General features: G+C 37.5%; 1 protein-coding gene across 2 annotated transcripts in view; it reads left to right on the top strand.

Moving 5' to 3' along the window:
• Positions 1–15,176, top strand: part of cdh5 (cadherin 5) — a 46,109-nt gene extending 30,933 nt beyond the window's left edge. The window contains exons 14-15 of one of the 2 annotated variants that reach the window (XM_032553309.1): positions 5,555–5,687; positions 8,934–15,176. In XM_032553309.1, the coding sequence (XP_032409200.1) occupies positions 5,555–5,687; positions 8,934–9,318 (518 nt within the window). In that variant the 3' untranslated portion in view covers positions 9,319–15,176. The remainder of the gene's footprint in view (positions 1–5,554; positions 5,688–8,933) is intronic. The other variant, XM_032553310.1, reaches the window with a different exon arrangement.
• The last annotated feature ends 551 nt before the right edge of the window (positions 15,177–15,727 follow it).

The following is a 15,727-nucleotide window of genomic DNA, read 5'->3' as shown; positions in this document are numbered from 1 at the left end:
CATTAGATATTTAACAAAAACTGAAGCGTTATCGTACTGTGAAGAGATTTGTGGCTGATTCAGAACAAAGATGGGTTTGTACAGATAAAGGCATAATGAGGAAGGTTTCTGTTAGACAAATTCATCGGATTAAGAGAGCAGCTGTTAAAATGCCCTTACAAAACAGCAAGCAGTTATTTGATGCTGCTGGTGCCTCTAGAACCTCAAGGTGGAGGATCCTCCAGAGGCTTGCGGTGCATGAACCTACTATTGGGCCCCTAACCAGAGCTCACAAGCAGAAGCGGTGGCAGTGGGCCCAGCCGTACATGAAGATTAATTTTCAAACAGACTTGTTCACTGATGACTGCTGTGCAACCCTGGATGGTCCAGATGGACGCAGTAGTGGATTGGTGGTGGATGGCCACCACATCCCAACACGGCTGTGACGTCAGCAAAGAGGTGGTGGAGTCATGCTGTGGGCCAAAATCATGGGGAGAGAGAGAGAGCTGGTCAACCCCTACAGAGTCCCTGAAGGTGTGAAAATGGCCTCAGCAAAGTATATGGACTTTCTGACTGATAACTTTCTTTCATGGTTCAAAAAGAAGAGCCGTACCTTCCGTAGCAAAATCATCTTCATGCATGACAATGCACCATCTCATTCTGCAAGGAATACCACTGTGTCATTGGCTGCTATGGGCATGAAAGGGGAGAAACTCATGGTGTGGTCACCATCCTCCTCTGACCTCTGACCTCAACCCTATTGAGAACCTTTGGAGTTTCCTCAAGCAGAAGATCTGAGGATAGAATGCAGTTCATATCAAAACAGCAGCTCTGGGAAGGTATTCTGACATCCTGTAAAGAAATTCAAGCAGAAACTTCACAAACTCATGGATGCAAGAATTGTGCAGATGATATCAAAGAAGGGCTAACATGTAACTCGGTCTGTTAAGCTTAATGCTGCACATTCAAAGAATGACAGTTTGCAGTTCTTTATAGTCCATAAAATGTTTAGAAAATCTGCTGTGCATAATAATTTGGAACAGTGCATTTTGAGTTTTTTGTTTTAAAAAAAATACTGTTCTCATGGGGAGGTTTGTTCAGTAAAATTTGATTTATACTGTAATAGTTCATTGCTTGAAAACTTTGCATTGACCATATAAGAAAATCTGAGAAAATATCACTTTCATAATAATTTGGAAACGGTGTATGATTTCCAAACCAACAGAGGAGAGAAAAAGTCTATAAAATAGGATCATCATTGATGATCAACTTGAAACTTTGCGAGCCTCCTTAGACAAAATAATCTTTGCTGGCCCTTTTTTTGTAAGTTTTCTGAATGACAGGTAAATTTGAACTTATTATCCAAAATAGTCCCAAGATATTTGTAGTTCCCTACTGTCTCCACTGTCTGACCTTTAATAACTGTTTGATTTGTGTTATGGGGTTTCTGTCTAAAATCAATGCACATGTCCTTTTTTTTCTGTACATTTAATGAAAGAAAAGCTTCATCACACCAGTCAACAAATTCATCGACCACAGGGCCATGGGCATCATGTTCATCATCGTATAGAAGGCTCCGCAAATTTTAACTATAAATTTACTATAATTTATTATATTTAACTATAATATATATACTATAATTGTTAAGGAAAACACACCAATTAAAAAAAACTCCCACTTTTCAGCTGTGTAAAAATTAGTGTATTTCCCAAAACTGCAGTGGAAACACTTATTGCATCACACGAGTCATGTGATCAATGACTGGATGTTACTGGTGGCGGAAACAACAATGAAGAAGACAGGAAATGGTAGGATGATGGTGGCACGGCGTTTTTTAATGACTTATCACTCTAAACTTATTCATATGTGATTTTAATTGTGTTTCTTTTTTTAATGGAAACATCTCAGTTTTGAAATTGTGTTTTGTTTTTTTTACATCAGCACAGAGTTTGTAATGGAGCTACTGCTGGAGACCCTCTCCTGGTCAGCCACTGACAAAATATGTAGTGATCTGAAATGTTTCAATCATGAAACAATCAGAAAATTAATGAACAGGTGAACTGTTTTAGAAATTTGCGTTGTGATCTTGTTGCACATCCATATAATTCCAGACTGTTTCCATCATTGGCTGGTTTGTGATGAAGACTCAGAATTATTTTTCAGGTTGTATAGTAAAGCAAAAATTGTTTTGCTTTACCATGCTTTACTAAATATTTTGTTTTCTTAAGATTACATGGGTAATATTCATTCTTAAGCCTAATTTGTTCTCCTTTCATTTCAGACCAAATGTTTCAGGCCAAGTATCAAAAAGCTGCTGTGATTTGGTAAACCAGACACAAGCAAGAAACCTTTCTGAGCTTTATAAAGAATGTAACTTGTTTGATTTGAGAAAATGAACATTGTCTTGGTGGTGAGGGAATTTTTTATTGACAATACGCAATAATGACGATGAAAATAATAATTTCCTTTTTTAATTGACTAAAAACATACTTTTTCAAGTGCACAGGTTCACAGCTTTGTGTAGGGTCTAAATAATATCCTCCAGATTATGATTGTATTATTATTATGTTGTCATACCAAGGAAATTTGTAACTTTGCTAAATCTGCGATGATGCTCGTTGGGTATTTGTTTTACATTTATTTCAAATAGAGAAAAAAAACCATAAGGTTATCTGCATAAGGTGAAATACGGCTTTTAAATGAAACAACATACATTTCATATCCAAACAAATTGTAAAAATGACTTCTTAAGCTCTTTTAAAATTGATTTAAAATTCAGGCTACAATGACAACTATTTTCCTTAGCAGTTTATTTCCTGTTTATAAAACAGCTGTGAGGCTTTAGAGCTTCAACTGAAAAACTGAAATCCATAAAGCAGCAGCAGCAGCGACTGATGCACTGTTAAACGATTGGCAAATGAGATTCAATTGCACCAACCCCCACTCTCCAAGTTGTTGGTTTTATGAATAATACAGCGACGGATGTGGAAATAACGCCTGTGGTTGTGAGCTCAGGATTCTGTTTGATACCTTCACCCACTGTTCGTTTTTCTTTCTGGAGAAAAAGAGACACTTGTCATGTCAGATCAGAGGCCCAATGGACACAGTTGGATAGATGTGAGGGGTCCGGGATGAGAGGTGCGTAAGACGGAAGGAAAAGAGACAAGGAAGTTAAAAAGGGGATGGAGGCAGAGAGAGAAACACATCTATTCAGACAAGGATGTGGGGAAATGCAGAAGGTGAAAGACGCGCCAAAGGCAAAAAGTTGAGGTGCAATCGGTCGGGCTAAGTGACAGAAGAAGATGTGGTTTGGAAGCGGTTGGAAAGAGAGAACTGTGGGAAAAACAGTGGAAGAATAGGAGTCGTAATAAGGAAAGTTTATCAGCTCTTTAGGTGCCATCTGCTTATCAAACACTAGCAAACACCCAACCTATTAACTATTAATACACTCCTTCACTCTCATGCTTTCCCTTTCATTTTAATTCATCTCTCTCTCCCTCTCTCCCTCAGGGTGCCTCTTCTTCTACCACTCTTTTCTGTCTTCCTCTCTCTTTATCAAACAGCCCAAAAGCACGCCAGATTAACTATTTAATCCCTTGTCATTATCTGTCTGGCCACAAAGCAATTTGCCATTCACACACACATTTTCTCACATAAAGTCAGGTTTGACACCAAGAAATTTTTCTCAGTCGTCTTTTCCATCACTTTCTCTTGTCTTGTCCCTCTAAGCCAGATATCTGCAGCTTATTAAACTGAGAAGCATGTGTTGCAAAAGATTAATCTGTTGGTTTCCCATGCAAACTTAAATCAGTCCGTTCTCCCTCAGCTGAGAGAGTTTGATGTTCACATGGCCTGGGGCCCAATCAAATGTCACATTTTCCTTCTTTTCCTCCTCGTCTGTCCTTGTGCTTGATTTGCTCACCCTGAACTCTCAGATTTCTCACTCTGCCTTCTTTCTTCACTCAGCAGCTGCTTGCCATATTTTTCCTCTTTTCCTTTCCTTTCTTCTTCTCTTCCTTCTTGCTGCTTGCTTAGTTTTATTCTCCATGGACAATGAAGAACAGCTAACCAGCAACATAAACTTAGAAGAGGTTCACTTTAAAAAAGAAACTTGTTAAAGCGAGTCTCGTATTTTGGGAAGTCATGCATCTTCGCTCCGTTTCTGAAATAATATTTGTAATAAATTGCTTTTGTGTCTTGAATTGATGCATTTTCTGATCGATACATAGTCACAGATCTTCTTGAAAATTTTGTCCTTTTTTCCTGACTCATCTCTTGATTCACATCAACATTTTCAGTCTTAATCTGCCTAAATCACATGGTTTTACTTCAAATATTGTTTCAACCTGTGAACAATTCTGACAATAAACCATAAAAACTTTTTAATGGTGTGCATGAGCATCAAAATTAAGATTATCTAGCAGTGGCTACTTCGTGCCCACAGGAGGCTCTGTCTGACAGACCAGCACTGGTATCTAAGCAACCACCAATGGCAACCGAGCGGCCTGCTTTGGGAAATGAGAAGGATGCTAAAGCAAATGGTCACACGCTTAATTGCTTTTTTCCTCTGCTGGTTATTAACATATATAGGCTAGCATTAGCATTGGCTGGACTGGTAGTCAGCATAGATAGGCTGGCATTAGCATTGGCTAGGCTGGTAATTAGCATGCCCAGGCTAGTCACACATGACTTTCTTCTTTAAAGGGAACTTTATCAGGGAAATTGGTTGGCATATAATACCTGGAAGTGCCATGCATTATATCCCTTAACAGCTTAATGTGACACCATATGATGCATAATACTAAACATACTGTATAATACTAAACATGATATATAATATGGAGGGTGAAGTTAGCTTCCAGTTGAGGTTTCTGATTTGACAAATGGCTATCGGGCGATTCTGCTGATTCTGCATCATAATATAATAGAGGACATTTTATAATTTTATTTTTAGTCATTAATTCTTTTTTTAAAGTTTTTTTTTTAGATTAATGGCTCATATTGAACAGCAAACTGAATTGAATCATAACGCCATTTTCTTCTTTATTATCTCACTTCCTTGTCTGTGCCTCACCCTCTCTGAACCTTTTCTCTCTTCATCTATTTGCTCCTCTGTTTTGAGTTTCTCTCCTTCTGACTCATCCTCTTCCACATTGTTTTCTTACTCATTTCCACTTCCTTTCTTGTGTTTACTCCCTCCTTCCTCTCCCTTTGTGCAGATTGTTTCTGCTGGAGTCTGGCTGACTTTGTTCCTTTCAGGTTTCCTCCTGTTATCTTCTTGCTGATGTGCTACTTGTTTCAAGGCCTACTTCTCATTTTGTTTTGGTTTTCTAACCATCTCATTTTACATTCTCTGTGGCTCTAACATCACCAACATGACTACATCTGTTCTGTAATCTTTTTTTTGAACCATATATGTTTGACATTTTCAGTCAAGAGGACCCAAATGCATTATTTACATTTATTTCTGTCTCTCAGATGGTAATCTTAGATTCAGATATTTGCACTTTTGCATCAGATATTCTTCTTGCAATGATTAATATTATAGACATTAATATTTATTTACTTTGTACAGTGATAGTGATCCTGATTGTGATGAGGAAACATTATCAGAAGGATTCTTTGGCCAGTATGAAGAACAGCGGTGAGATCCATGAGCAGCTGGTCACATATGATGAGGAAGGAGGAGGAGAGATGGACACAAATGGGTATGTAGAAAAAAAAGTATATATATTTCATATAAACCTGAGGAAGACATTTTGTCCTTTGCAGTTTTCTCCATGAAAATCAAGATAATTTCTGTTCTTTTTCTTGCAATTTTCTTTTCTTTATCCTTGTGAGGTTGTGACTTCCCTTGGTGATTTTCTCTTTTGTGCTTCATTTCCACTAAGGGGAAATAAAAACATCAGCTCTAGAAACTCAAGTATTTTCTGCGGTTCCAAGAAGTTTGGCTGACCATAGTACAGTCTGATCGGAAAAATTCAAGAACGTTTTGATGATTTGTAAAGTACGGAAAATACAGCAAAGGTTTTACCCATCCAGATCCAGAAAGCGCTTTGAAAACAAAATATTTAGAAATATCACATCAGAAAAGGAAGATATTTTTAAAAAGTTAGTTGGTTTTTTTTACCCCTCCAGGGGGTCTTTTGTGGGCTCTAGTGTCCCTTTTTACGAAAGTAGGCTGACAGGAATGGGGAAGACATGAGGCAAATGTCGCCGGGTCCGGGAGTCGAACCCGCGACGGCCGCGTCGAGGACTCAAGGCCTCCAAATATGGGTCGCGCTAACCCCTACGCCATCACGGCACGCCCTAAAAAGTTAGTTTTTAATGATTTAAAATACCATTGAAAAGTTATTTTATTTCTGCAATTCAAGTCAAAAAGTGACACTCACCTGTTTGTGGTTCAGTCAGGGGTGAAACTGGTTTTACATTCTTGGTGGTACTATGGCAAAAATCGTCAGTGGCTCATTGTGAGAACCAAATAAAATCATAAGATTTTACTCTACTGTATGGATAACACAGAGAGTAGAAGCACTTCAAAATGTGGAAAAAATACAGATTTTGGTTCTGCCACAAGGGGTGGAAAGTAATAAGTTACAATTGCTGTAATTACAATTTGCCTAATTTGTCCTGTAAATTGTTTGCAATACCTGAACTTTTACTTTTTTGTATTTGTTTCAAATAAAGTTACTCTGTTACAATTGAAATCATATTCATTAATGAATAAAGATAAAACATAAGACAAAACCAGAAAAAACCTCATTGATCTTTCAGCTGGATTTCTTTTAAGATCTCATGGCGTTGCATCAATGGGAAGACAGAGGAGTAAAACCTATCAAGTTAACTTCTGAGAAAAAGAAAACATCTTGCTGAATTTAATGCATATTTTAATAGGCAGCAGATTTATTATACATTGTAAACTTGAATAATATTTTAACAACAAATGGAAATGTCAATTTTATCAGCTATACAATAATTTGTATTGATTAAAACTGAAAACAGAACATCAGATGGTTAGTTGTGAGTCGGTTATTTAAAACTAGATAGGAGTAACAAATAGTAGCTTACATAAGATATTGGAAATTAGTGTCCCATTAAAAATACATATAATAATTTGTGTTGCTTTTTTATTTATAAATGTGCTGTTTTAAATAAAAACAGTTTGAGGCCAATATGTTCTCTTTTCCTTTGTGATGAGCAGAACTATTGCTCAACAAAAAGTTAAATTGTAATTAGGTCCTTGTTACTTTTAATATTAGTAACTTTCTTGTATTTAAGTGCTTTTTTCTTCCTAAATAACTCACTGTCTTTTTTTTTTCCTTTTTTTGAACAAATTAGTCATTGCTTTCTGCACCTTATCAGGTTTTGAGAGTTAGGGTTGGGTTAGAATTTTCCCGGTGTTTTTTTGCGGTGTTTTCCCATTTTTTTATTTTAAAGTCTATAAATAAATAATCGATTTATAGTTCATCCTGACCCAATGCAAGCGGCATTTTCTATGTCCGTGGACCACCTGTGTAAAATGTCTCAGTCCATAAATCAAACTCACCAATCTGATCAGCAAGCACCGTCTTTTAGAGGAAGATGTGCGTAATTCGCTATCATTTAATACGAGTTATATCTCTGGTCAAGTTAATAAGCAGTTGTTTTTTAGGTGTGCCGTGCTGTTTTAATTGAGCAAAATAACATGATACACACCAAGATACTTACCGTTTGCTTTTAATTGCTTTAATTGTCAGGAAGACAGACATTAAACATAGCGGAGAACGCTATGTTTAATGGTTTGAAGGCTGTTGAGGAAACAGCCTCAACAGCTGTCAACAGCCGGCAGGGAGGCAGAGAGAGAGGCTCCATCACGCAGCACGGACGGAATAAGAAAAAATGCGATTTATAAACAGATGAACTCGTGTTTTAGACTGCCTATTGCTAGCAGAAATGCAGCCGATCTGAAAGATAGTTTTATTGCAGCCGTTCTGCTGGTACTGCTTACCAGCACCAGTCTTGAATTTCGCGCAAGATGAGTTTACTTTCACCCCCTGGGTTCAGTATTTGTAGAATTTTTACTGAAGAGATTTTTACAGACCGACGCCCAATGCTAATTAACAACAGCCAATCCAAGAGCAGTGTTCCTTTGTTTTGCTGCTGATTGGCTGAATCTCCAAAGAGTGGCCATGAGGAAGACTGAACTATGAAAGCAGGCAGATGTGAGCATTTTTAGCAAACACCAAATGTACATTAATATGATTTAATACGATTTGTGGAAACAGAAGCTAACAGCTGCAGAGTTCAGCCTTTTGCAGTTGCTTCAGTTCCCTCAAATACCAGGACAAATACAGTCTTATATAAAAATCTATTCATGTGCTTCAGTTTTTGAAGTAAATTATTAAGATTTTTCTTTCACTCAGAATGGTTGAGTGTCGAGGTGAGGCCAACAGATTTACAAAAATGGAAATGATTTACAACAAGTGGAGTGCAACAGCATCGCCATGATGCGCCACTTGATGAATATATGAGAAACTTCATATGAAATTTCTTTGGGTTTATTTAAAATGTAGCGGACACAGAGATGAAGAAGAAAGGGAGAAGAGTGGGGAAAAGGTATAAAGGTGAAAAGGAGTCAGGCTAGAAGTTTGTTTCTAAACCTGCAGAAAGAGAAAAAACAAAGCAGAGAAACCACAACAACAATCAGCATGTGCAGGGAATGACAATCCTGGCATCACTGAAAAGTTCACAGGACAGGCAGTACAAGGCTTAGTGGCAACTGCAGCTAAACTAAGAGTTTATCTGACAAACACCTGAATCTAAACACCACTGTGTGTGTTTAATAAATTAACATTTTTTCAAGGTCTTCTAATTTCCTAGGAGTTACATTTCTCATAGCCCTAGGATCTGTTTGCATGCTGACCAGTTATTAAGTCTTAAGCTCAATCAATGAAATTGTCTGTATTTTGTTCCAGCTACGACGTTTCAATTCTCACCTCGGCGTGTAACGACAGCTCCCTACTCCGCCACCCCGACCGCCGCTCCCACCCCTCCATGTACGCCATGGTCCAGAAACCCCACCACCTCTCTCAGCCCACAGCCTGCAAAGGCGACATGGCAGCCATGATCGATATGAAGAAAGACGAGGCCGACCACGACCGAGACGGATTTCCATATGACACTCTACACATCTATGGCTATGAGGGACCAGAGTCTCTGGCGGGAAGCCTCAGCTCTCTGGACAGTTCCTCCTCAGGATCAAACTTGGATTACGACTTCCTCAATGACTGGGGTCCGAGGTTCAAGGCACTGGCTGAGCTGTATGGCGTGGACGGTGCCGACTACTACCATCAGTACTGAGAGCAAACTTGACAACCCCCCCCGCCGAGTGCCTCACAGGTTCACGTCTAGTTGAAAATAGCCATAGAAATAGGACAGACAGAAGCAGGAAATAGAAAACAGGAACATCTACTTACAGCAGGCAGACAGCCGAGCGTCCCCAAGACACTTCACCAAACACAATTTTGTTTTCACTCTGTTATCATGTGTGATTCAGCAATCCATTTTTGTTTGTGTCGCTTACCTATTCACTCATAATCACTAAGCAACCTTCATCAACATCCAGGAGGTTCCAACATGATGAATGAAGTTGACGTGGGTCAGGATTTTACTTTATGCTCTAAAAAGCTGGAAAAAACTCGCCAAAATAAGACTTTCGTTTCTCACTAAAGGGCAGAGAGGCAGTAGGGATGGTGTGATATAAAACTATTGGTGTTTTAAAACTTTAACTTTTGTAATTGTTTGTACACCTTGTAAACCTAATCAGAACTGATCTGGGATCATGAATTTGTTAATGTTAGTCATGTTCTTAGTATATGCTTTTACTCCAATATGAAGCAACTTTTTTGATTACACACAAAGTGTTGCTGATAAATCCCTTTTTCTTCACCTATTCAAACTTTTGAACAAGTTTTCTAAATGTGAACACATTCATAAACTCTTGGACTTGATGTGATTTTATATGAAGTATGAAACCGTATAGACTTCCCAACATGGACTCTTATCCTTAGATAAGACTTCCTCTCTTAAGAGAAAGTCTTATATTGGTTTCAGTCCTACTTGGAATGTTACACACTCCAAGTGAAAGCAACACTTTTCTGAACTTTGTTATTTTCAAATAGGACTGCTTGGGGATTTTAATGTACAAAAAAAAAACAAAAAAAACACAGGAATTTGAGCTGTGAGGGTTTGGAGGTGTTTGATCACAGCGAGGTGACGGCTGGCTTTTCTTTATCTGAGACATTATTAACATCCATCTTTGGCTCTGAGCTCCCACTGCAATGTCCAGTGGGTTTTCTCAGTGATATTTAATGTCTTCATGGAGCAAATAAGTAATTTTTCTTCTTTTTCGCTCACCATCGGGTGTCTAAGCAGCAGTCATGTTTAAAACTTTTAAAATGAGTTAAATTTAGCCCATATTTAGATTTTTATGGGTTAAAACCTGAACATAAAGGCCAGTTTGGTTACCAAGGTGTTGTGTGCCTTCATAGGCCAGACTTCCTCTGTGCTGAGAAAGAGCAAAACTAGACAATAGAAAGACGGAAAGGAAATGGCTCTACTGCTGCTCTGACAGAATTACAGCTTGTTCCTGGCTTTTATTTGACAGAACTCATCATCACAGTTATTGTTGTGATGAAAGCTGCGTCCTCAGAGGCAGAGTCAAACAAACCTAATTGACTCGGATCAGGAAGCAGAGAGCAGCAGCAGCAGCTTGTTGGGCTGCAGTGATGTGCCTGATGTGCTTTGATAACTTTAACCTCTCAGCCTCTTCGGCTTCTGTCCACTCATCGAACCTCCAACTTAAAATCAAAGTTTTCTTTGGCTGATTATTGATCTGTGGCTCAGATTTGTTTTTAAGAACAGCATTCAAAATATTTTTGACTTCCTGAAATGAGTCAGTAGTTCATATGAAAGATGGTGTCGTCTCGCCGTGTGTGAGAGAGCAGTCACTGTAGAACAGAATTTTAATGTTATTTTTACAAATGCACCATATATATCAGCAATAATATCTGTATTGGACAATATTTGTCATTTTTTAGCATATCAGTATCGGTCTGTTAAATACACATTTTCATATAGGTTCATCCTAAAAAACGTTTTAATTAAATTATTACAAATTTCCAATTTGAGCCATAGACAACAACCTACTAAGTCACCATGTTAAACTAGCTGTTTTTGCTAGATTAGCAAAAACAGCTGTGTACGTTTGTATTCACCTGACAATCTCCTAACTTTTCCTTAAAGATTTGACAGAAGCTGCCATTATTTCCAAATACTGCATAATTCCTGACAGACTGAAGGTTTAAACCTGAACAGCTCTGTTTAGCCTTCCTGATATCTCCTGAAACAGTCTGTCTCTCTGCCTGCAAACACATGTCATGATATAGTGGCTACTTGTATTCAACATGCTGAATACACAGCTTCAGCTTAATTAGATTCTTACAACTCTGTTGTGCTATAATTTAATTTCAAATACTTTGATACTGCAAGTTAGCTTCTAGCTGTCTTCATTCAGTAATAGCATCCACACCAAAGAGTTTTGGCCTCAATCTGACTTGGCAGTGCGTTCGTACTATTTTTGACTTTCTGCCTGATGAGTTACTGATCAGAGCCAAACAAGCTGAAATTCATCTAATTCTGGTCTCAAGTCAATTTTTTGTTTCAACTTTTGTTGATTTTTAGTGCAGATATGGAAAATAATGAAGACCTTGTAGGGTACAAAATGCAGTTTTAAGAATCTTGAAGGATTTGCTGAGACTCATAGCTATCGATGCTGAATTCCTCCTGCTCTTATTATTGCCACTTATTTTTCCCACAACTTGCAGATACACTTTAATGGAAATATGATTCAGTCACTTTGCTAAAAACACCAACGGAGTGACAGATAATCAATAGATAAATGAGACCAAAGCAGCTCTTTGCTCTTTCTCAGAACAGTTTATATGGAGAATGAAAACGAAACGTAAAGTCACATTTTTATTTTTGTGTTAAGTTTCATGCTGACATACAAATCAAAGTTACAAATCAAAGTCTTGACTAATCCAATCCTGTTTGGACCTCACACATTACATTTACAGTATATACTGTATTTCCATGTGAATAACTGGTAGCAACAAATCATTCAAAATGTCTCTCTCTTTTCTTTGGGACATTTTGAATGAACGTTCTCTGCTGGGTTTCTGGCTCCTGGGTAACTGGAGTAATCAGGAGTAACTACTCCCCCACAGACCTCCTGACCTTTAACCCTGGCCTATGGAGCAACTGGCTGAGAGCCTGACTATTACTCATTACCATTTAAATAATAACAGGCTGGTCATAAATGATGGCTTCTGCCATTAAAAACTCATTCATAACCGGCCAGAAAGCGAAAAGGTCATTACTGCACACTAACTGTGTGCATTACTGCACACTAACTGTGTGCAGTAATGACATCACGCCGTTGTTCTGAAAATCCACTTTGTGCGTTACTGACGGCTCCTTTGTTTAGAAATGTATTTTTTCTCTCCAGCTTTAGTTTATTTGCTCTGCTGTTTATTCTGTTTTTCTTGGCCTGCAGTGCTTCTTTAAAAGACGGACCTGCTGGAAATGTCACAGGATAAACGTGGGAACAATAGCTGGAAGCCGACTCTGCTTACTTCACTTTTATATTTATATACAATGAGAGCAGAATGTTGCCGTATCTGCCCCCTTCCCCCTTTTTTTTGTCCTTTAATCAGCTAAAGCAAACAGCGGACCCAGCTTCCTGTCCATCTGGGGGCTGGCCCCGCCCTTTCCTGTCTGCATTATCTCTCGTATTGTGTTGACTTCCTGTTAGGAGGAGGTGGGAAGTGTCTTGGAGGGGAAGAGGGAGCGATTTGAGTAGAAACACGGGATGAGGGGAAGGAACGGGGTTAGGGTGGGATAAGGAGGGACAAGGGGAGAGGAGAAACACTAAAGAACAAAATGTCTGATGAAATATTGGGGCATAACACAAAACATGAGAAAAACCTTCTTTATGAAGCATTACATTTCTTTTCCGAAATCTAAATTTCAGATGAATCTTAAAATAATGTGAGAAATTATCATACAATATACATGAAAATGTAAACAGTTTTAGGCCATAAAATCAAAAGGACCAAAGTTGGGATGGGAAGAAAACACTGGACTGGAGCTTTTTTTTTTTAAAGGTTTTATTGGCTCTAGCCTTTATTTGATAGTGAATTGACAGGAAAGTGGGTAATGAGAGAAGGGGAGACATGCGGCAAAGGTCACTAGGCCTGGAATCGAACCTGTGACGGCCGCGTCGAGGACTGAGGCCTCCTTATGTGGGTTGGAGGCCTTAGTTGGAGACTAAGGCCCAACTAAGGGGTGCTATGGTGCTATGCACCCCTGGGCTGGTGCTTTAAAATCCCTACAATGTATCAGTGTTATTTTGACATATTTTAGAACTCATTACACCCTTTAATCTGTCATGTATTGTCATCATTTATGTATTTACGCTTGTTTTTGAAAACAGTGTGTATGTCTAAAAAATAGAAAAGGATCTGCCAGACAACACACAAGTTCAGTATGTTTTGTTTCATCAAGAAATGTTTGCTGCACAGTTTTCTTGCAGAAAATGTAAAGACGTTTTTAAAAGATGAAGATGAGATATTGAATGCACCTTTTGTTTTATAAATGTGATTTGTGTGTTAGTGTATGCACTCGGTTCGAGTGGTTGTCGTTTCACAAACCGCTGAGATTTGTAAATGAGCTCACAACTTGAGAAAGGTTTTTATTTTCCGTAAAAACCTTAAGAGAAATGATGGGATTTTTAAATATGTCATGGCAAAAGCAATTAACATCTTATTAATGTTAGTATAAAACCAAATTAGTTGGTCTTGGAGGAAGCTAATGGTTAATTAAAGAAGACTAAAGGAGACAACAGTGTGAAAAGTGTCCTAAAGCAAACATTATTTTAAAACCTTTAAAGCATTGACATGAGCATTCGCAGGTTATTGGTAAAGAAGCCACAAACAGAAAGTGGAGGTTAACATTTTGTGAAAATGGAACATGTGAAACATTTCAAGTCAAAGTGACAACTTAAACTGAGAAGCATTTTAAAAATCTATGGAGTTCACTTGAGCTGCTGTAATTATTATTTTTTGCTTTTTACATTCTATAGACAGCTACTGTAACTGGAAATACCATTTTCATTCTCAGTTTGTTTCACATGGAAGATCATCAGGTTGGCGCACAACCTCCAACCTCTATTTTTTGTAATAATCAGCGACTTCTGTGTAAATAACTACCAAATTGAAACATGACTTTGATTTGAAGGTTGATAAAATAGCTTTTGCATAAACTGCCCTAAGATTTTTGAACATTTTAAGTTGTTTAAACCAATAGAAGCCCGCTTTTGTTTTGGTCTGCCTTTAGTTTGACCTTCTGCTTTAATATGACTTTATAGTAAATGAAGATACTAAGACTTATTCTCTCCATATAACCTTTCAACATAAGAGCACTTCAAAATCTATCCATTAAAAATAGCTAAAACAGTTGTAGGATATTAATGGTGTTTCTTTTGTCAATAGAAAAACTCCGCTTGGATTCAGACAATAAAAACAAATGTCTCAGGGTGGGATCCAGGCAAATAACATTGTTTTACATTTATAACAAAACAAGCAAAAACATCTCTAGAATTAATAACACTGGTCTAAAATGAACTTATTTGAATTTTTTGTGCATTCCTCAAGGGATTTTACTTTGAGAAAATCTATGTAGAAAAAAATGTGCCCAACAGCAGTATTTGCTTTTCTTTGTTATTTCTAAATTTGGCATTTTTTTTATTTATGAAAAAAAAAATCTACAGAAAATTGCTTTTGAAGAATGGGCCATAATGATTGGTTTTAGTCTCCATTGCATTCATGTACATACACATACACGTCAATCACATAGAAACAACGATGTTTTTTTTCTTTATGTAAATATGGAGGTTTGTATCGGAGAACCATGTGCCTTCATTCTTTATATATATATATATATATATATATATATATATATATATATATATATATACACACACACTTTTTTATGGTTAACACAACATTTTCTATGTTATTTCTATGGTGTATAGCAGCTACTTTTTATTACCTGCCATTATTTGTAAGTGTAGCTACAAAATAAATGCCAAAAAAGTCTCGTATGTAATCTTTTTTTTTCCTTTCAGTTTAATATTTTTTAATCTGCAACAAAGTATTAGTAGCGAAACTTTTAAATAGCAGACCAACACAGTGTGTATATAGAAGGAAAACAAGACATGGCTTTTATATTTTAGAAATACAAATCAGAGCATTGTGAGAGAAGGCTAGCCTGCTGGCTTAAAAGGCTAATCAGTCTGCCACTTTCAAGAAGTCTTTTTTTTAATGTAAAGTTTCAAATGTTATTTGGGAGTAAAGTAAAGGTGTGTGGCCTGTTACTGTTATTATGGTAATGGTTTTTGGAAAACAGAGCTGGTGTGCTAATAGGCTAAAGTTATATTATGTGTAGGCTAGCTAACTGAGCCAACAGCCCAGCTAAAAACCAGCTGGTATCAGCCTGCTAGACTCTTAGTTGTCATTTCACAAACCGCAGAGTTTGAGAGTTGTGAGTTCTCAAGTTGAGCTCACAACTTGAGAAAGGTCTTTATTTTCCGTAAAAACCTTAAGAGAAATGATGGGATTTTTAAATATGTCATGGCGAAAGCAATTAA

This window comes from Xiphophorus hellerii, chromosome 22 (assembly GCF_003331165.1).
Source record: "Xiphophorus hellerii strain 12219 chromosome 22, Xiphophorus_hellerii-4.1, whole genome shotgun sequence".
Classification (NCBI taxonomy): domain Eukaryota; kingdom Metazoa; phylum Chordata; class Actinopteri; order Cyprinodontiformes; family Poeciliidae; genus Xiphophorus; species Xiphophorus hellerii.
Note: the sequence above shows the minus strand (reverse complement) of the source record. Positions and strands in the feature narration are given on the sequence as shown.